The sequence below is a fragment of the Oryctolagus cuniculus genome, chromosome 2, assembly GCF_964237555.1.
Source record: "Oryctolagus cuniculus chromosome 2, mOryCun1.1, whole genome shotgun sequence".
In the NCBI taxonomy this organism is placed as follows: Eukaryota; Metazoa; Chordata; class Mammalia; order Lagomorpha; family Leporidae; genus Oryctolagus; species Oryctolagus cuniculus.
This window is the reverse complement of record NC_091433.1, coordinates 91,949,448-91,970,238: the sequence shown is the minus strand read 5'-3', so window position 1 is coordinate 91,970,238 and position 20,791 is coordinate 91,949,448. Positions and strand designations below refer to the sequence as shown.

Here is a 20,791-nt window from a genome sequence, read left to right as displayed (position 1 = left end):
CCTCCAGGCCGCTCTTTGGCAACCTCCTCGGGTGCTCCCAGGGACCAAGCTTGTCCTGGGGCACAGGGGATCGCCACTGAGTCCCTAGGGAAGGAAAGAAAAAAAGAAAAAGAGAAAGGCCCGCTCCTCGGCCATCAGCCTCGGGGAGAGAGCTGGGCAGCCTCAGACCCAGAGCAGGTGCTCCTGGTCACACCGGCCAGGCCCCCGGCCCGACTGTGAAGCCCAGAGGGGCCCTGTGTGTTCTCCTGGGTCACACAGCAAACCCGCATCAGAACTGGGGGAGCCAGATCTACTGTCTCCCAGTCCCGAGTTCTTACGGGGCGTGCTGGGCCCAGGGCAAGGCGCCCTGGAAGCGACAGGGCCTGCTTGGGGAGGGAGGGGTGGGCACCCGTGTCCAGGGTCCTGGCTCCTCCTCCCGGCTGGGCAGCCTGGTCCAGGGCATGGTCGCATACGTGCTAGGGGGCCTGGGCGGCGGGGAGGGGGGAGCCTCTGGGGCCAGGCCTCCTGTGGAGGGGCCTGGGGGCCTGCCAGGGACCCCTGCTCTGCTCACACGGCCAGTCCCAAGCACATCCCTCACCCACTTTTGAAACCAGTCCAGCGTGTCAGTGCCGGCAGGCACCCCCTGGTCGCTGTGCCAGCCCAGGGCCCACACTATTGGGACGGCTGCTTCTGTGGGGCCCCTAGGCGAGGACCGGGCCAGGCAGCCAGGGAGGCGGAGGAGGGGCAGGGTGGGGACGCGCGGCTGCTGCTCCCTCGGTGACTTTGATGCCTGCTGTCAGTGCCCGGGCCGCTGCACCTGCCAGCTTCCTTCTAGCCCAGTTGGACAGCACCCCCCACCCCGGCCCGGCCCCCGGCAGCTGGTTGGGAGCTAAAATTACAGCAGGCTGACATCACTAGGGGACTGCTGGGCAGGAGGGCAGGAGAGCCGGCTGCTCCCGCAGACACAGAGAGGCGGGGGTAGGGGGGCAGGATGGACGAGGTCACGGAGGGGCTCGGGAGCCCCCGAGGGGCGTGAGGGCGGGTGGGCCGGCGCGCGGCGAGGATGTGGACCTTCGTCACCCAGCTCGCCGTCACCCTGGTGCTGCTGGGCTTCTTCCTGGTCAGCTGCCAGAACGTGCTGCACATTGTCAGGAGCTCCCTGCGGTTTGTGCTGAAACGTGTCCACCAGGAGTTAGACAAGGAGCTGGGGGAGGGGGAGGGCCCGGGGGACGACGAGGAGACCATCTCCACCAGGGTGGTCCGGCGCCGGCTCTTCCTAAAGGTAACCGCCCGGGCTGCAGGGCGCCCGGCAAGCCAGCGGGCAGGGAAGCAGCCGCAGGCCTGGGGGCGAGGGCGGAGGAGCAGGGGGCAGAGCCATGTGCGGGGCCGGCTCTGTGCGATCAGGCAGGGCGGCCATGTCTGTGAAAGTGCCCGGCGCTGGGGGAACCTGGAGCAGGAGCCCCCCTTCCTCTCCCGTGGCCTCCTCCGTCAGACTTGGTGTAACGGCCCCCTGTTGGCCGGCCCCGGGCTGTTTGCATGCACACAGTGCCCCCAGCTCCAGGTCCCGGCTGTCCCCAGGCCGCGTGGTTCTACAGGGAGCCAGCGACTTGCCGAGCTGGAGTTCCCTGCCGCGGTGGGGACCTACGGGCCTCCCCTATCCCGACGTGGCTCCCTTCCTCTCGCTGCAGGGGAGTGAGCTTCAGAATATTCCAGGGGAGCAGGTGACAGAGGAACAATTCACAGATGCCCAGGGCAACATTGTCACCAAGAAGGTGAGTGCACAGTGCCCCAGGGCTGGGGAGAGCCAGACACTAGCGGCTCAGCGCACAGCCGCGGCAGGGCCCGCGCTCGGCCCTGTGCTGCACACATGGTGGTCCTCATAGCCCCTCTGCCCCGTCCAGCCCCTCGAGTCCCAGCCCTGCCCAGAGAACAGAGCCCCGGGGTCGTCCCCGGCCTAACCCTGGGCCTCCCCACCTCATAGGGTGGCAGGAATCAGTTGAGTTGGTAGCGGATCCTGATTGGGTAGACAGGGCACCACGGGCAAAGTGGGGAGAAGCAGGGGTAGGGTCGGGCCTGAGCCGCGGTGGGGGCCAGCCACATGTCCCCCTCCCCTCCCAGGCCACTGTGAGTTGCTCAAGGGCTGCACCCGGTGCCCGTGCCCCGTGGGGGGGGGGGGGCAGCAAGGGCTGCGTTCCCTCCTGTCCCACCCCTGGGCACTTGCTGTGTCCTGACCGTGCGACCCACCCTGTCTCTTTCTCCCTGGCTTTTCTAGATCATTCGCAAAGTTGTTCGGCAGATCGACTCGTCCGAGGCCGGGGACCCCCAGGAGCACGAGGAGGTGATTGCTGGGAGGCCCCTGGAGGGCGCTAGTGAGCTGGAACCCGACATCGATTACTTAACAAAACTCGCCAAGGTACTGAGGCGGCTGCAGGCTCCGAGCCGGCAGCCCCAGCGCCCTCCCCGCGCCGGTCCCCCTCCTGGCACAGGGCCGGTGCAGCCTCTCGTTCCTCCAGGCCCCCTGCTTCCTCGGCCTCTGCACACCCCTCCCTCCTGCCGCCGCCTCTCTCTGCCCGCCTGTCTGGGTGATCCTCTGCTCTCTGTCCTCGCTGCCCGTGCCAGGTGGAGCTGAGAGGGAGTGGCCTACAGCCAGACCTGCTGGAGGCCAGGAAGGGGGCTCAGATAGTGAAACGGGCCAGCCTGAAGAGGGGCAAGCAGTGATGCGCAGCTTCTGTCCCCTTGGACTAGCCTCTTGGGAGGTAACCGTCTCTCTCAGCCTTTCTGCATGGCCTGGGCCCACCGCGGGGGGCTCACTTCCCCGCCCCCGCCCACCGCTTCTCTGCATGCCACAGGAGGGGCACGTGCCTGCTGTGCCCCTCACCCAGAGGCACTGTCCATGACTCGGAGCCTTGAGGCCCCCGGGGGAGGACGCAGTCGGCGCCACCTGCTCGACTCAGCTCCTAGGGCTGACCTGAACGCCGTGCCCAGGGCGGGAGCAGCCTTGGAGTCCAGGCCCCTGCAGGTGCGGGGGGTGGGGGGTGTGAGCTGGCAATGTAAGTGCCATGTGCTCCTGGAAAGGAGCCTCCCCAACACACACACACACACACACACACACACAGCCTGGGGTGGGTGGCTTTCTCCCGCAAGCCAGGGCGAGGGTGCATGGTGCCTGTGAACAGGCGGCAGGAGGCTCCGCAGCCGGCTCTGACCATCTCCGCCCTCCCTGAGGGACCCTGTACTGAGCTGCCCTGAGGCCCTTGCCTGCGCCCAGCTCGGGGCGGCTCAGTCCAGGATGCATCGGGGTGGGAGTCAGCGGGAATGGAGGAAGCCCCGTGGCCCCGGGGCCTGCGCGCCCAGCCGATGGTTCCGTTCCAGCCCCAGGGCTTGGCCAGCCTGCCTGCTCTGCGTGAGGCGGAGAGCAGGCCTGCCGCCTCCTGGGCCTCCAGAAATGCTGACTTGGGCCTTCCCAACATATCTCAGCACTCGGGCAAGCAAAGGGGGGGACTGTGCGGGGATAAAATTAGACCTGAAGGCTCAGCAGCTTAAGGAGGCCAGAGCGTTAACCCCAGCACTGCCGGGCCCCCACAACCAGGCTGCTGGCGTGGAGGACAGCCACTGGCTGCCATGGCACCGGAAATAGCCCTCAGGGCAGGCTTCGCGAGCCGGGAGAGGGAGCAGAGCACTCCAGGCCTCACTTTTCTCACGGTAGCAATAGCAGCGGCTGTAGAGGCGCTTCTGCCGGCTCCCGGCCTGCCGCTGTCCCGGAGCAGGAGAGGGGCTGGAGGGAGGGCGCGTGTGTGTGTGTGTGTGTGTGTGTGTGTGTGTGTGTCACTGGGAGCAGCCTGGGGCAGGCCAGGGCTGGGAGCCAGGGAAAGGCACAAAAGGCAAAGGCATTAGCTGTAGCGGCAGGGGCAGAGAGGGCTCCTGAGCACTGACCTCCCCCCTTGCTCGCTCAGGCGCGCGCTCACTTGCACATCCGCCCCGTGGCCGCCCCAAGCCCAGCACCTGCCACACTTTGGCTGTCATCACTGACGGGCACGGTGGGGGGAGTTGAGGGGGCAGGACGGTTGGAGCCGCAGAACGAGGCGACACCTCCTTTCTGTCCCGCTCCCGTGCCTGAACTCCGTGTGGCCCAGGAGTGCTGCTTGCTTTGCTTGTCTTCTGCTTCGTGGGGGTGATGCTGTGGTCTCAGCTGGTGGTTCCGGACCGTGGGGCTTGTCTCAGGCAGGAGTCTGTGGCGGAGCAGGCAGGGGTTAGCGGGGTGCCGGGGGCAGTGCTAAGGAGTCAGCTCTACCTGGAAGGTGCACCGGGCAGGCAGCGTCCTGGGAACCCAGGAGCACAGCTAAGTCGTGGACCCACAGTACTTGACAGATGGGAGCCCGGGTTGGCAAGAACCCGCTGGGTCTGTTTCAGAGAGGGGGAGCTGGGGGCCTGGCTCCCGCATCCAGCGTGCGTGACCTTCAGTCCCAAGCTCCAAGAATGCCGTCTGAACGGGTGCTACCGGCAGTAAAAACTTGAGAACCGGAGGCACCACCCAGTGAGCCCCCCAACCCCGCCCCCGGGGACTCCAGGGCTGGGGCCATCGAGAGCAAGTCAGCTGACTTCCAGCGCCTCACGGGACTGGCACGCCTTCCGAAGCCCGGGAGTTACACTGACTCCTCCAGGCTCTCCCGCCCACACCCCCTAGCAGACATGTGGCACAGGTGCCGCTCTGGGGTGAATGAAAGCTACGACCGTCCCCGAAAGGGAGAAGCACGCTCGTCCTGGGTGAGCACGGGTGGGCCTCGTTCTGACCCCCCCTCCTCAAGTCACTGCCAGTACCAGGAGGGCTTTGCGCCTGCGGCCGGGTGACTTGAACAGACACTTCCCCGGTCAGGCGCCGTGGCTGTGAGCCTCGCCTTTGCTGTGACAGTGGGATAGTTTACTACAGATAAAAATCGGTGTGTGATCTCTGCGGGGGGCGGGGGGCGGGGGGCGGGGCGGGCAGGCAAGGGATGTTCTCACTCGTGAGTTAAAGCCCCAGTGCCGGCGCCTTGCAAGTGTGCACAGAGCCACAGCAGCAGGAGGTGGGGACAGGTGCCGGTGCCGTGGCACAGACAGAATGAGGGCAGAGCCTGCTGCGCAGCCGTTAAGAGAGGAAGGGGGCTATTTGCTCTCTCTTCTCTCCTCCCCCCCCCTTCCTGGTCCCTTCTCTCTCCCCCCTCTCGCCTTATCTTTTTTTTTTTTTTTTAATTATTTATGTGGGAGACAGACCTCCCATCCACTAGTTCACTCCCTAAATGCCCAGGCAGCGGGCACGCAATCCACGTCTCCCACGTGGGTGGCAGAGATCCATCACCTGCTGCCTCCCGGCATCTTACTCTGTCAGATACCCACTGTGGGAGACGGCTGTGTTCTCAGCGGGGGGGCTGCACAGTGCACTCCAGGGGGCAGCAAGGAGGCGGTGTCGCCCTACCCCTGCCAGGGCTGCCTGCTGTGGAGAACCCCCTCTCTCTCGCCAAGCGCTCTGATTTGAGGGGTGCTCAGCACCAGGGACCCCGGGAAGCTGCCGCTGTCCACACTGTTTAGAATCCAGCGAGGGACTGGAGGCAGACACACACACAGAGGAATCTGCAGGCGGGGAGGCAGACCGGGCCACTGCGTGCCGTCTAGAGCAGAGGAAACCCGTCACGGAGCGGGGAAGGACCTGGTCAGGGTCAGGCGGCAGGGGACAGGGCACTGCGCTCCCCTCCCCGGAAGCCCCTGGTCACCCCCGGCGTCCCCTCTGCAGTCCTGTCACCGGTCGGGCCCAAGACGGCTCCCGGGCTGGAGGTGGCTGTGCCTTTCTGTGTGGCATCCTGCCGGTGCTCATCCGCTTTCTGTAGCACAAGGCTGCTTAGCGCCCAGTTTGGGGACTGAGGCCCAACTTTAACCCTCAACTTAAAACCCTGGGGGAGCGAGCCCCTAACGCATTTGGAGATGCCAAAGGTTTCCAACCATAACCCCCCCAGGAGACTGTCAGCTCCCATTCAAGGGTTCTCCTTTTGTACCGGGGGCCAGGGTCCCTGCAGACAGAATTGCCTTCCAGCCTGAGACATCTATCCCAGGGTGAGGGTCCACCCACGGGGCATGGGGCCTGCGGGTCACGGCGGGGCAGGGGCTGCCACCCCTCGGGACGTGTGCACACGGCGGGAGGCGCCACGGCCTGGCTCGGCACCTGCCTTGGCGCAAGCCCCCTACCCGAGGGCAAGCATGGGCTCCGGGCTCTTCTCCCTCGGTCGGGGTCTGCGCCCACCGCGCCTGCCTGCCTTCCGGGGTCTTGGGCCTCGAAGTGACCCGGCTCTCTGTGTCCCCCAGGATCTCACGTCGACACCCAACCCCTGAACTCCACACACCCTGCCCTGCACACCGGGAGGAGCGCCGGAGCGGACCGCGACCCGTGACCGTGACCCGTGCCGAGGGCCTCCGTCGGGGTCAGGGCAAGGGCAAGGGCAAGGGCGGCGAGGCTGGGCGACAGGGGCGGGCGCAGCAGCACACGTGGACACACAAGGGCTCCTTCGCGGCCGCCGAGGGCCCCGGGGCGTTTCCATCTTGACTTCGTACAGGGTACTTTCTTTTCCAGCTTCCTCCGCGAGAAATCCACCATGGCTTCCCGGAAGGGTGCAAGGGCGAGGGCGCGGGGACGGCCGCCGAGAACTAGGCCCGGGCCCCGCCGAGCCCCCTGGCCCCGCGTCCCCACGCGCCCGGCCCGCCCAGCCTCGCGCGCCCCGGACGGCGGGCCCCGGAGCGCGTGCGCGCACGTAGGCACGCACACGCACACGCATGCGCACTCCACACGCACACCGACGCACGCCGCCTTCCGCCCGGAACTCACGCCGGCGTTGCTGTGACGGCGAAGCCGCGTGGAAGTTCCCGCGTGTGGATCGCCGGGGAAGTTTTATCTGTCTCTCTCTCTCTCCCCTTCACCTCCTCTCTCTGTGTCTGCCAGTTTCAGTAGCAATCATCTTCCGACGGAAAGCCCTTGCCCTCGAGGCTGTGTTCAGGGTCCCTTGCGGTGGGGACTTCCGGGGTGGCGGGCAGAGACCCCCTTCCCCGCCCCAGGGGGGTCGTCTCTCCCCTCCGAGCCGGGAAGGGCCGGGATCGCACCAGCATGCCCGCCAGGGAAGAGGCGATTCTGCATCTCGCAGCGCTGATGGCGTCGCCCGCGTCCCGGGCGTGACGGGACACAGCCCTCAGCCGTGCGCGCACGGAAATCAATCAATACTATGCAAAGCGGGCAGCCGCGCGTCCGCGGCGGGGACGGCTGCGGGCTGCGGGGCCGGGGGCGGGGGCCCCGGGGGAGCGCGCGCGCGGGAAGGCACGCACGGGGCGGCGGGCTGACCCTCGCCCCCCTCGGGTGCCATCAGGGAAGAGCCTTAAGCCCCCCGCAGCCGCCCCGCCGCGCGCCTCCGGCGAGAGGGAGGCCCCAATCAGCAGCACAAAGCCGGCCCCCGCCGGGCTCCCGCCCTCCGCAGAGGCGCGGCTGCGGGCCGCTGCGGGACACTCTTCACCTTCCAAGTAGCACACACGCGCGCCGCGCACGCCCGACGCGGCGACGGCCCTTCCTCCCGACCCCGGGAGCCCCCCGCTAGCGCCGCGCGCGGGCCCGGCTCCAGCTCCGCTTTGGCACGTTGCGCTCCGCTGGCATGGCTGCTTGGTCCACCCCGATGCTAGTAGGAGCTGTCCGGGGCTGGGGGGGAGTAGCTCGGGGTCTCCACACGATGCCTAGAGAATGCTGCAGTCTGCACATTAGACGCTTTTTAGAAGTTTTGAAATGACCTGGAATTTTTTTTTAATTGTTATGATAAATAAATCAGTTCTGGACTCCCTCCCACATGCTGTTACCGGGAGAGAGTCCCCCTCGCCCTCACTATGATGTATAGACCACTCTCCCTACACCAGCTGAACAAATGTCCAACTTAATAAAGAAATGGACCCACAGTGCGGGGCTGCGGCTTCCTTCCTGGCTCGCCTTGGGGGAGTGGGGAGGGCAGGGGCGGGGCCGTCCGCAGGGAGGCCTGCACCCCGAGGAGGGGTCTTATTAGGGCCACCCACCGGGAGGTGCCCCCGAGGGGGCTGCCCAGTGGCTACCGCAAGGCAGGGGGCTCTCCACAGCACGACGGGTGCCACCGATGGGACCCCCGGCACCCCCTGGGATGAGCGTGCTTGGTTTTATCAATACCACTCCAAGCTCAAGAAATCGCTCCTGTCCCCAACTCCACCTGGCGTGTTTTAAAAACTCTCGTCCTATTTGAAAAGCAGAGAGACCGACGGAGCTATCCACTGGTTCACTCCCCAAATGCCCACAACAGCCAGGATGGACCAGGCCAAGTCTGGGAGCCAGAACTCAGATGACAGATCCAGGGGCTTCAGCCCTCACCTGCTGCCTCCCGGGCTGTGCGTTAATTAGCAGGAAGTTAGCTCGAAAGCGCAGGAGCCAGGACTGCACCCAAGGGAGCCGGCTGTCCTAACCACTGTGCCACACACCCACCCGTCCCCATTCCCTTACCTGTCCAGGGGGCCGTGGACTACGTGGTTGCCGAAAAGGCACTTCAGCCCGTCGGGTGGGAGCCCCAGACTTGGGTCCAGCTCACATTAGATGAGAATTAAGAACCGGACCGCTGGCCACAGCTCCTCCTTTGCAGGAGTTCCCATCGCTGGGAGAGCAAGGGGTTGCAGGCTCAGGTTCCCCGGGCACCCTCGCCCCCAGCCCACGCCGGGCGCCTCTCCCAGAATCTGAAAGGCCGCCCAGGCCAATGGCTGCTCTCTTTAAATACATCGTGCTCCGGGTGAAAGAACCGTCCCGCCCCGGGCATCAACTACAACAGCTCGTGGACAATGGAATTAAAAGATGAGCAAGAAAAAAAGTTGAACTCCGTGCATGGTGTTTTCAGAAAGCATGTTTCCCATGATCCTTTAAAAGACCCCTCGTTATGCATGCATTTCACACACTTTCTGAAGTGCCTGACGCAGGGCCCCACCCCTCGCTCGGCCAAGCTGGGAAACCTACACACCAAGGCAGGCGGAATGTGGCCATGGCTCAGAGATGGCACAAATGAGGAAAAGACAGGCAGAGGTGAGGGCCCCAGGCTCAGTAGGCAGGAAAATGCACACATCCGCCACTCCCCGCCCTGCCTCACTGCCCGGCACAGACCCAGTCAGCTCAGAGGGTCTCAAGCAGGTGGCAGGCATTTGCAAACCCCCCTTCCCCAACCCAACCTGAGAGCAGGTGCTGTCCAGCCTCCCCACTTACCCCGTCCTGACACCGGGAGGAAGACGATGCACTAAGGGGCCGGACAGCTCAGAGCAGTGGCCTCCGATCCCGGTCCCCTCTGCGTCGGGGGAGCAGCAGCAGGAGCTGTGACTCCCAGAGCCCCCAGACCCACCCCACCCCCAACCTGTCCCAAGATGCTGGATTGCAGGGGAGCAGGGGGGCCCTCTAAGCTTCTGGCTTCTCTCTTGCTTTCTCTCTCTCTCACACACAGACACCCTGGCTGATTCTACAGTCAATCTTTCAAAGTACAATTTGTCTAAGGAAAGCCACTGCCGGGCCCGTGTGTGTGTGTGTGTGTGTGTGTGTGTGTGTGTGTGTTCCGACCAATGGCTGCGCGCCTCCCGCAGCTCAGCCAATCCCTGCGCTGTATTCTAATGGGCCATAGCTTTATCAGGGTAATGTTCCTTCTCTGAACTTCCAACTTCTCAAGGAGGGTCCCCAGACTCACAGGGGTCTCAGCGGAGGGCGAGGGTCCGGGGCGAGGCTGCGGCCAGGAGCGCTCCGGAAGCCCCTCACCTGCCCGGGGAGCACCTGACTCCCGAGTAGCTGACGTGGGTGCCCGGGTGCCTGGGTGGGGACTGGGCCGGGTGCTGTAGGTGGGGAGGGCAGTGGGGGTGGGGGTGGGGCCTGGGTGGGTTCTGATCCTCCAACCCCGCCATGAGACTCGGGGCTGGAGTGTGGGGTCTCGGGCATTAGGGTCCTGGACCGGGGCTGCTCACCGGCTGCCCCGTCCCCGGCTGGACGCCATGGAGTCCAACCTGCAGGGGACGTTCCTGCTGAACAACACGCCACTGGCTCAGTTCTCGGAGATGAAGGCCCCGGTGTGCCAGTACTCGGTGCAGAACTCCTTCTACAAGCTCAGCCCGCCGGGGCTGGGCCCCCAGCTGGCCGCCGGGACCCCCCACGGGATCACGGACATCCTGAGCAGGCCGTTGGCCACGCCGAACAGCAGCCTCCTCTCCAGCTACCCCCACGTGGCAGGCTTTGGTGGACTCGGCTCCCAGGGGGTCTACTACGGCCCCCAGGTGGGCAATTTCTCCAAGGCCACCAGCGAGTATCCAGCCCGGACCCGGAACTGCTGGGCGGACACGGGCCAGGACTGGCGAGGCGGGCGGCAGTGCAGTAACCGTGAGTATGGGGTGGGCCTCTGCCCGGCCCGGCACCACCCAGCCCAGGCGCAGTGGCAGGGGGACCACCACGACACAGCCCAGCTCGGAGCCCTGGGTCCCTCTGCCTCGCTGAGCACAGAAACCAAGCTCCACCCTCGCCCCGTTCCTTTCCCCGGCTCTGCTAGCGCGCAGGTTTCCGGCTGCCCCAGTGTGCCCTACTGGGCAACCCGGGAGCTCCAGTTCTAGCCAAGGCCACGCAGCCCACACACGCGCCCCGTGGGAGGCCCGGCCGGCAGCCACCTACCTGACTTCCTCTGCCCAGAGCCCTCCCACCACCTCTGCACCCACGCCTGGCTCAAGGGTCACCGCAGGGAGGAACATTCGCCACTGCGTCACCTTCCCCAAGAGCCCGCTCATGCTCTGGGATCAGCCAGGGGCACAGCCCACACGCTGAGCCCGTCCAGGTCCCCGCTGCAAGTGGGGAGGGGGCCTTTCTCCTCCCTCCCTAGGGCTTCAGTCGCCAGCGGCAGTGACCCCTGCCCGGCTTCTGGGGACAGCTGCTAAGTCAAGTGAACTCGGGCCGGGCTGCGACAGGGGCTCGCCCTTTCTGTCCCGAAGCCTCGGTTTTCCGGAAGCTGTCGGGGGTTTGGGGGGGGGGTCCACAATGCCAGTCAGGGACCAGAGGACGTGGCAGGATGTGTACAGGCAGCTGAGGCTCACCTGGGAGGCAAGGAGTATGGCCGTGGCTTCAGGTGTCACACCTGGGCCACCAGGGCCCTAAGCAGGTTGAGCCGGGGCAGAGCAGGAGGGAACTCTGGGCTCCCCGCCCCACACTAGGGGGTTGCACCTGCACGCCCGGCCTCACAGTGTGTGAGCAGCTTAGGGCCTGGAGGCTTGCCCCCTCCTGGGTTACCCCGAGAGCAAGCAGGCAGCAGCAGGAGGTGGGAGTCCCTTTCCCTGGAGCACGGAGAAGGTGACCTGCAAACAGAGGAGGCACTGTTGACCCAGGGAAGCCGGCACCTGTGAGCAGCGAGAACATTCCATGGAAAGGCTCCAGCTCCAAGCCCTGCTGCCCCCAAGCAGCCATAAGCCAGGGCAGCTCCCCTCCCGGGCCCCCTGCACGGCCAGACAAGGCACAGGTCCCCAGATCCCACTCATCTTGCTGACCTCTCTCCCCCAGCCTCAGACCCCCTGAGCGACAGCATCCATAAGAAGAAACATACCCGGCCCACCTTCACGGGGCACCAGATCTTTGCCCTGGAGAAAACCTTTGAGCAAACCAAGTACCTGGCTGGCCCAGAGAGGGCACGGCTGGCCTACTCGCTGGGAATGACCGAATCCCAGGTCAAGGTGAGTGGGTGCAGGGAGGGGATGAGAGAGAAGGGGAGGGGAGGCTGCGGGCGCTCAGGGCAGAATGCCATGCGTGTCCCCAGCTCCTCGGAGGGAGGCTGTCCTGGGTTGGGACACTGCCTGCCCGCCTCATCCCAAAGGATGAAGCCCACCCACAAGCGGCTACTGCGCCCTGTTCCAAGAGCCACACGGGGCCCCGACGCCATCCCATGAGGAACGATCCCAGTGGGGGTCTCGTGCTCATGGCCCCCAGGCTGGCAAAGGCAGAGGCGGGAGGTGGGACACCAACCTCAGTCTGTGTGTGACTCGAGCCCCCCCCCCACTTCTCTGCTGGCTCAACCAGAAATTTCCAAGCATCAGGGGCCCAGCCCAGGGACTGGATTGGAACCCCAGGCGTAGGCTCGGTCCATGGGCCAGCAAGTGCACCTGGCCTTGGCTCACTGATCTGTAAAATGGAGTTAACGCCAGGGAGCCGGAAATGGCCAAGAGGCCTTCGAAAATCTATTGCTGCCTCCTTGGGCTCCTGGAGGCAGCTTTTCCAACTCCGACGCAGAGTAGGACGCTCCGAGCTTGCCCCAGCTCAGTGGGGGTGGCGACAGGTTGAAGGAGGCATGGGGGCCGAGGGTCTCCAGCGAGCTGCCATCCTTTGCAGCCAAATACGGGTTTTCCAAACCTTCCTGGGGAGGTGTGTACCCTGGGAAACGTATACATGGATGTCTAGATATGCTGTCGCAAACTAACTCAGCCCCATCATCCACGACCTCTTTGAAAGTCCCACTTTTCACCCTGCTGGAGCCAGCGGGAGATGGGATGGGCCCCCTCCCGCCTGTTTTTCTGCTTCTTTGGGTGCTTGTCTGCACTCCTTGGCTGTTTCAAACCCTCGGCTCCCCAAGCGCAACAGAGAGCAAAAGGAGAGGAGAGCGGTTTGGGCGAGGCACCCCCCGCCGCCCCCTGGGAGGCCCAGGGCCAAGCTGGCCATGCTTGGATGATTCCATGCCCCCGGGGGTGATGCGAATACGAACAAGGGCTGGTCAGCGAGCCGAGTCACCAGGCCTTGGGCATGCATGTGTGGGTGTGTGTGTGCCTGGGTGCGTGTGGTGCGCATACGCGTGCACTGCTATGCCTGTGTGCGCGCGTGCTGTGTGCATATGCGTGCACCTGTGCGCTCCGCACGCGTCCTGCGCGCAGTGCTGTGAGCGTGCGCGCGCGCCGGCGACCCTCGCGCTGCTTCCCGCCCAGGTGTGGTTCCAGAACCGGAGAACCAAGTGGCGCAAGAAGAGCGCCCTGGAGCCCTCGTCCTCCACGCCCCGCGGCCCCGGCGGCGCGGGCGCGGGCGCGGGCGGGGACCGCGCGGCCTCGGAGACCGAGGACGACGAGTACAACAAGCCGCTCGACCCGGACTCGGACGACGAGAAAATCCGCCTGCTGCTCCGCAAGCACCGCGCCGCCTTCTCGGTGCTCAGCCTGGGCGCGCACGGCGTCTGACGCCGCCGGCCCCGCCCCCGGCCCGCCCCCGGCTTCGCCCCCAACCCCTTCCCCGGGGAAGCTGCGGGCCCCGGGCAGGGAGAGCAGGAGGAGGGGGGCGGGGAGGAGCGAGAAGACGCAGGAAGGGGAGCCGGAGGGGGACCGGGAGGAGGAGGAGGAGGAGGAAGAGAGGCCGCAGGAAGAAGGGAAGAAGCACAAAGGGGAGGAAGAGGTGTGGGGAGGGTGAGGAGGAGGAGGAGGCGGGGCCAGGCCAGCTGGGGAGGAGGGGGGAGGAGGGCCACGCGCCGCTTCCTGGGTTCTGCAAACCCCACGCCATCCTGCCCTGCAGGGCCCGCCGTGGACAGGGGTCCTAAGTGGCCAGGCTCCGCAGCTGGCCCCTGCATGGGGGGGCCTTCCCTCCACCTCCCCCCGCCCCGGGGGCAGCACAGGGCAGGGTGGTCGGCCCACAGCAGCTGCTGCAGGCTGCGGAAGAAACAGGTGGAGGCGGTGGGCCCCCGGTGGTCCTAAGCCAAAGGGCAGCATGGCGGGGGCGGGGCTGGGGCGACGGGGTGAGGCTGGCCGCGGGGAGGGGGTGTCGCAGCCCAGGGGGAGAGTTTGCACATGCGCAACGGCTTTTTTTTTTTTTTTTTAACTAAAAATTAAACAAGTCGCAGAAACCTCGTGATGGTTTGTGTGGTTCTTGCGGAGGGAAGCGACTGACGTGGGGCCGCAGGGCGGGGGTCAGGTGGAAAGGCCACGGGCACTGTCGCAGGTGCTTCTGAGAGCGCCGAGCTGACTGACAGCCAGAGGAACTCACAGCCCGGTGGAGAAGTCGGCTCTGTAAGATGAGCAGTGGAGGAGACTCCGCAGAGCCCAGGTGGACGGAGCACCTGCTGATTTCTGCCAGGCGAAATGCCCAGATGAGCCCCACTCGCCCCCAGGAGACAGGGATCGTGAGAATACGGCAAAACGCCCTAGAAAATGCGATGAAGAGAGAACCTTATTTTGCTGCAAGCAAACAAAAAATCCATGCCTCCTTTTTATTTCATCCCAGCCATTTGCAGAACTTGTGGAGGCCCCTGCTCTGCTTGCAAGTGGGACATTTGTTGCACGGGGTGGAGGTGGAACGGGGGACCACCTTCCCGGGGAGGGGGCAGGCTGGGGACCTCTTTGGGATGTGAGGAGCTGGACCTGGGTGGTCGTGGTCCATCTCCAGGCCTCTGTGCCAACACCGGGATCCAATCCAGGAGCCGCAGGTGGCCTGCCCCATTGCTGTCATTTTTTAAAAAAGATTTATTTATTTTATTTGAAAGACAGAGTTACAGAGAGAGGTAGAGCCAGAGGGAGAAGTCTTCCATCGCTGGTTCACTCCCCAGATGGCCGCAATGGCCGGAGCTGTGCCGATCCGAAGCCAGGAGCCAGGAGCTTCTTCTAGGTCTCCCACGCAGGTGCAGGGGCCCAATGACTTGGTCCATCTTCCACTGCTTTCCCAGGCCTCAGCAGAGAGCTGGATTGGAAGTGGAGCAGCTGGGACTGGAACTGGCGCCCATATGGGATGCCGGCACTGCAGGCGGCGGCTTTAACCCACTGTGCACTGCTTTGCTGTCTTAACAAGCCCTTGAGCAAGTCCTGTGGGCCCGAGGAATGAGCCCATGTGGGATGAGGCTGAGGGCAGGTCCCTTGCTAGGTGGTCCTGACAGGGGTCCCATGGGCTCAGCACAGACGGGGGACGTGCACCTGGTGGGGTGCGGGGCGTCACAGCCTGGCGCAGAGTTGGAGGAAGACACCAGGGACATAAACAAGACCATGGCAATCCTAACAACCCCAGTGACAGTTCTCGCATGTCTGAGTCGAGTCATTTGGGGTCAGTGTTAAACCAAGCCTTGGAAACTTTTTGCTTGGGGAGACATTTATTTGCTGAGCTAAACCAAACCTCCGGTAATCTCCAAGTTCTGGGACTCCTGCCACCGGAACCTTGGGCGAAAAGGCTCGGGCCTCCCCTGCCGCCTGTTCCAGCCCCTCTGCCTGGAACTGCCTGCCCCTCCCCCCTCCCCCAGGGCCAGGCTGGGCAGAGGCGCTGTCTCAGGTCTCGCTCACCTCCCCCCCCCCCCCCCCCCCGCTGCTGGCCCCGACTCAGTAGCTGGGGGGGGGGGGGGGTGTGACTGCCAGGCACAGCAAGGCCATATCTTTCTTTGATGGCAACAAGCACGGAGGCCGTACCTGAACACAGGCTGCTCCGCCTGCAGCGTGCTCTCAGGGCTGTGGTCAGTTGGAGAAGGCTCCAGCACCCTCTGTTACCCCGGCCGAGTTATGGGCCCGCTGAGCCTCCGTCTGTTCACCTACAAAGTGGGAGCAATTGTGCATGCCCGCAGGGTTTCTGGGAGGTTAGAACTGAGGCGTGTGCCTGGTCCACACTGATGCTCTGTGGTGCTCGAAGCAGGCTTTGGGGGCCGCAGTGGTTTGAATGTTGCAACCTAGCCCCCAAAGGGACAGGACGGAGAGGTGACGAGTGACCTTCTGAGAGGGCTGTAGGTTTGAGCTGGCAGGGGGGATGCCAGCTAGGACGCCCGCGTCCCATACCAGAGTGCCTGCTTCCAGGCCTGGCTCTGGCTCCCAACTCCAGCTTCCCGCTGATGCTAAGAAGCTGGGTCCTGCCATCTGCATGGGAGACCCAGGTTAAGTTCCCAGCTCCTAGCTCCGGCTGTAGCCCAGCCCCGGCCATCTGTGGGAATTTGGAAAGTGACCCAGTGCTTGGAAGACCTGTCTGTCTCTACTGCTGCCTGGTCTCAGCCTGAACTCAGAGACCCGAAGGCCTCGTGCAAGTCCCCAGCGCCATCCGGAAGTAGCCCTGATCATCACGGCCAAGTTTGCTTGTCAGAAGCCCGTGTGACCCCTCGTGTGTCAGGTGAGGCATGGCTGGCAAGAGAGTGGGTGCAGGACCACACGAATCAGAGTGTGGTACGGGCCCTCCCCACCACCACCGCCACCAGTAAGGGCAGGCAGCTCTTCTCAGCTACGGGACGAGCAGGTGCACAGGGGCAGGTGCACAGGGGCAGGTGTGAGAGCCCGGCGGGTCAGCTGCTGCTCTCTGGGTTCTGGGCCCAGAAAGAGCAGATTATCTTCCTGCAAACCCCTCCCCCGCCCCGCCCCGCCCCAAGGGGATCCGGCTCCAGGGCAGAGACCTGAACCAGGTGCCTGCTGGCACCGTGGGATTTCATAGAAGTGAGCTTGCTTTTGTGCTGCGTGAGCCTGGCCCGCGGAGTGACCTGCTGCATTCCCCGGGCCCAGCACCCAGGCCCCGCATGGCCCTGGCCCCGGAGGCACCTGGGTCTGAACCTCCCGGTCCCTGTGGACATGGCCGTGCAAGGAGACCAGGGTGGGTTGGACTGTGTGGGTGGCACCCCCTGTTCTCAGAGCACTCATGAAGGGCTCAGGGCAGACCTGGAGCACGGAGGGGGCTGGGCACAGGTGAACCTCCAGCACCTGTGACTGTGTGACACAGCCGAAACCCAGCAGTGAGCAGAGCACGGCCCCCGGGCAGGTGCCAGGCTAGACTGCCACAGGCCAACAGCCAGGACACACGGCGGCCACGACCAGCAGCTCCAGACAGGGAGCCAGGGAGAAAGGAATTCAGGGGGCTGGCACTTTGGCACAGTGGGTTAAGTGTCTGCAGCGCCAGCATCCTATATGGGTGCTGGTTTGAGTCCCGGCTGCTCCACTTCCCATCCAGCTCTCTGCTATGGCCTGGGAAAGCAGTAGAAGACGGCCCAAGTCCTTGGGCCCCTGCACCCATGTGGGAGACCCAGAAGAAGCTCCTGGCCCCTGGCTTCACATCGGCCCAGCTCCAGCCATACCGGCCATCTGGGGAGTGAACCCCAGATGGCCACAATGGCTGGAGCGAGCAGGCTCGAGACATTCCGTGGGCAGGTTCCCAGACTGGAAGGACCATGAGGCTGAGTTCTCTGCTTGGTGGCAGGGGAGAGGGCGGCACTGGAGGAGGCGGGGGTGGCCCTGGAGCACTGGCCGTGTCTGTACCCACGGAGACCCCTGGGTTTCAGGTCTCCTCCTCCCTGTCCACACACAGGGGCCGAAGCCAAGTCCGGTGCTTTCCCTGCCTTCCTGGTGACAAGGACAGGAGTGGCCCCCCCAGGGAGCGGGGTCGAGGGGGAGATGGACAGACGCCAGGGCCCTCGGGTGCCCTGCTCGCACGCATCAGCCCAGGGCCTGTGAGTCGGCTCTTGGGTTGGTTAAGGTTTGATTGTTTTTCCTCTGAGAGGCCTCGGCTGGCCGGAGTTCCTGGCGGCCGTTCTGTGTTCCAGAACAGAAGGCAGCGCTGGGCTGGCGACTCTTGGCTAAGGGCTGGGCTGCTTCCTGACGGTGGGCATGGGGTTGCAGCCGCCGGCCCTGGCAGCATCCTGCTGGCGTCCCAGCCGCTCTCAAGGCCCCCAGAGCCTCCCCCTGATCTGACCCACAAGTCCCCCTGATCGGTGGCGGCGGGGGGCGTCTCTGGCCACAGGGATCTCCCCCCCATTGCTGTAGCAGGCTCTCTCGCCCCATCTCCCCTGGCACCGGGCTGGGAGCAGCAGGGGCGGTGGGAAGGGGCACCCCGAGGGCTTGGGGCCCCTCAAGTCCCTCATTAGGCCTCTCCGGGCCGCAAACAAACACCATCAATCGTGCAAAGTGAGTGGACGCACATTCAGCTGTCCAAGCCCCAGAATTAATGTGTGTCAATAGGAAATCAGTGTTTACCTCTGGCTCGCCCTCACCCCACCGAGGACAAAAAGCCAGGGGCGGGGACCTGGAAGGCAGGGGCTGCGGGCTGTGGAGGGGACGGAGGCCCTGGGGGGGCACTGGGGGGTGCATGTGCATTCACACCCAGGGGCACACTCTGGGCACACCACATCCCTCAGGCTGCCCAAGCACCACCAAGCGCCGCACTGTGTGTGGACCCGCACACAATCCCTAAGCGGCTCACACGCAGGCCGTGCAACCTCCTCTCAGGTGAGGAAGACACAGCACCCAGCAGGCCGGCGTCCAGGCCACACAGGGAGGAGGAGGACCTGAACTCGGGCCTGGGCTTCCCCAGTGATCACACACACACATGCACGCACACACACACATGTACACATGCATGCATATGCATAGTAAATGCATATGTGTACACACTCATACATGCAGACATGTGCACTCATATCACACACAATGTACATGCATGCACGCACAGATACACATATGCACATATGCAATATATGCCCACACATGTATATACATACACGTATATACATACAACACACACATAGGCATGTATGCACAAATATATGTTGTGTGCACATTCACATTCATACACATATTCACACACATGCACACATATGCATGCACACATACACACATCACATATATACATCTATACACATATATACACCCATACACACATACACACACACAACATATACACACATAGAAATAAATACACACACATGCCCCCAGAAAGGGGTCCAGTGTGGAGAAAGCCCTTCTGGGTCAGCAGTCTTGGCTCCCAGGCCCTGGGAGCGCAGGTGGAGGGAGTGGGGGGCAGGGAGCACTGGGGCGGGGCCGGCGGCCAGCGTGTTGGGGCGTGTGCATGCCCGTGTGCCCCAGGAAAAGAAACCAAACAGGCCCGATAAGACCTGCTTTCCAGAGCAAAGCGCCAATTAAACACCAGGCAGATGTGAGCAAACAGAGCTGAGGCGTCGGGAGGAAAAATCGATACCAGATTATGCATCCTGGCCCAATCATATCCCGATTAATACGCCGCGGGTGGGGCCCGAGATAAGTCGGGGCGGCCCCGCCCCTCCACGGCCCCGCCCGCTGCAGCCCGCCTTCCTGGGAGGGGCTGGGGTCCCTGGGGCCTGGGGGAGGCGGGCTGGCAGTGGGTGTGGACGGAAGCAGGGAAGGTGGCTGCATTTGGGGGGGTGGGGGGGCTGCTTGGCAGTTAATCCCCCTCAGAAAACAGTCAGGGGCTCTCTCTGCGGGAGCCACCCCCACCCCGAGCCCCTGGCCGCTCTGTCCCTGTCGGATTCCAAGCAACTCCTGGCTGCTTTTCCAGGGGGCACAGGAGACAAGGGACAGGCGGGTGAGGCGGTGGGAGGGGCCGTCCAGAATGCTCCGTGGGGGAGACTGAACTGTAGGCTGGGGTGCAAGGATTAGGCTGGGGGCCGTCTAAGTTCAGTCCCTCCCCGGGGTGGGGGGGGGGGCAGGGGGAACATCACACTGGCCGTGGCAGTGTCTGGCTGCGTGTGGCTCAAGGCTGGCTTGAGCCTGGGCACGGGACTCAGATGCGAGGTGCAGAGCAAGCTGGGAATTCCCACAAAATTCCCAAGGCCCTCTGGGACAGGGAGAGGAGCAGAGACCCAAAGTGGAAGGGAAGGGTGTCCCTGGACCCCCCCCCGCCCCGACCCCTGGCCACAACTCCTGCTGCGAGGCACCTGCACATTCTAGAAGCAGGAGCCCCCCCTTTTCAACCCCGCGCGCGCGCGCAGCGGGCAGAGGAGGGTTCCACGAGAAACGAAATTTGCTAGCTGAATATTTTTTAGACATTTTGCAAGATGCACAGCCTCTTTGACAATTTTTAATGTACTAACTGCCTGGTCCAGTGAGCTGATTAATTGGTGCTGCGGAGATCAATAAAAAACAGAAAATTAAAACAATTTTAAAGTGATTAAGTAGTTTAACACCTGTCTCCCGTCACGTCAGCGCAGGAAGAAAAATAAAGCAGGTGTCGAAGGGGCCTCGTGCAGCGGGAGAAATCAGCGCCCGACGCGGGCCGATGACAAATCGCGGCTGCGGATCAATCGGAGCGCGGAGCGCGGGGCGGCCCTGCCGCGGGGCTGAGCACCGACCCGGTGGCCAGGGAGGAGCCAGGTCTGTCCCGGGGTAGGCGAGAGGGAGCCGGGCCCGCAGTGTAGTTGGGTAGGTGGGCAGAGGGCTGGGGTCGGGTAGGAGGGTGGGGACAGCTGCCGCCCCAGGCTGAGCGTGCAGGGTGCTGTCCCACGTGCAGGGGGGTAACAGCTGTCCTGGACCCCAGCTCCTCTGTTCTGGAAGCTTCCTGTCCCACGAATGAAGGCCCCGGCGCCCCTCCTGACTCCTACGCCACCCTCACGCCACGCCCCAGTCCCCGCTCCTGCAAGGGATTTGGGGGCAAGGGATTTGACTCAAAATTCCCCCCAGGGGAACACAAAGGGGTCCAGATGGCGCCTCTCCAGTGCCCCCACCCCCACCCAGGGCCAGCAGGTGCTGTGGGATGAACCCCCGTCCCCCGACAGTGTCCTGGGCTGGGAATTCCCGGTCTGGGTTCCGTGGCCAGGCTGCTCCACATCAGAGCACCCGTGCGGGGCCGCGTGAGTCCCAGGGGTAAGGCTGTCAAGCTCTTCAGAGCAAATCTTTCGTCAGGACGCGGCCAGGCCTTCAGCCACCGGCTGCGCTGGTTACAACCAAGCATCCCTAGGGCAGAGGCTGCTTGGCCAGGAAGGCCGGCTGACAGGTCCCCGGGGTGCCAGCACGCAGAGGGCTCTGGGCTGTACACCTGCAGGTCCCCGCCACAGCGCCCCATGCCGAGGAACCC

General features: G+C 64.3%; 3 protein-coding genes and 1 non-coding gene across 14 annotated transcripts in view; all 4 read left to right on the top strand.

Moving 5' to 3' along the window:
- Positions 1–7,935, top strand: part of ANK1 (ankyrin 1) — a 185,092-nt gene extending 177,157 nt beyond the window's left edge. For 6 of the 11 annotated variants that reach the window (XM_070068605.1, XM_070068598.1, XM_070068599.1 and 3 more), the window contains 4 exons: positions 1,668–1,751; positions 2,252–2,392; positions 2,599–2,735; positions 6,313–7,935. In XM_070068605.1, coding sequence (XP_069924706.1) covers positions 1,668–1,751; positions 2,252–2,392; positions 2,599–2,697 — 324 coding nt within the window. In that variant the 3' untranslated portion in view covers positions 2,698–2,735; positions 6,313–7,935. Of the gene's footprint in view, positions 1–883; positions 1,262–1,667; positions 1,752–2,251; positions 2,393–2,598; positions 2,736–6,312 lie in introns of those variants that run through there. The other 5 variants (XM_070068606.1, XM_070068608.1, XM_070068601.1 and 2 more) reach the window with 5 other exon arrangements.
- MIR486 (microRNA mir-486) lies at positions 3,208–3,271 on the top strand. The gene has a single exon (NR_162653.1). It is a non-coding gene; the product is annotated as a microRNA mir-486 (primary transcript).
- Positions 7,936–10,014: 2,079 nt separating the features above from the next.
- LOC138848519 (homeobox protein Nkx-6.3-like) lies at positions 10,015–10,623 on the top strand. Its single transcript, XM_070068609.1, has one exon. The coding sequence runs from the start codon at positions 10,015–10,017 to the stop codon at positions 10,621–10,623; it is 609 nt and encodes a 202-aa protein (XP_069924710.1).
- Positions 10,624–10,717: 94 nt separating this feature from the next.
- LOC100357174 (homeobox protein Nkx-6.3) lies at positions 10,718–13,868 on the top strand. Its single transcript, XM_002720796.4, has 2 exons — positions 10,718–11,727; positions 12,967–13,868. The coding sequence occupies exons 1-2, from the start codon at positions 11,707–11,709 to the stop codon at positions 13,210–13,212; spliced, it is 267 nt and encodes an 88-aa protein (XP_002720842.2). The 5' UTR covers positions 10,718–11,706; the 3' UTR covers positions 13,213–13,868.
- Positions 13,869–20,791: the final 6,923 nt, after the last annotated feature.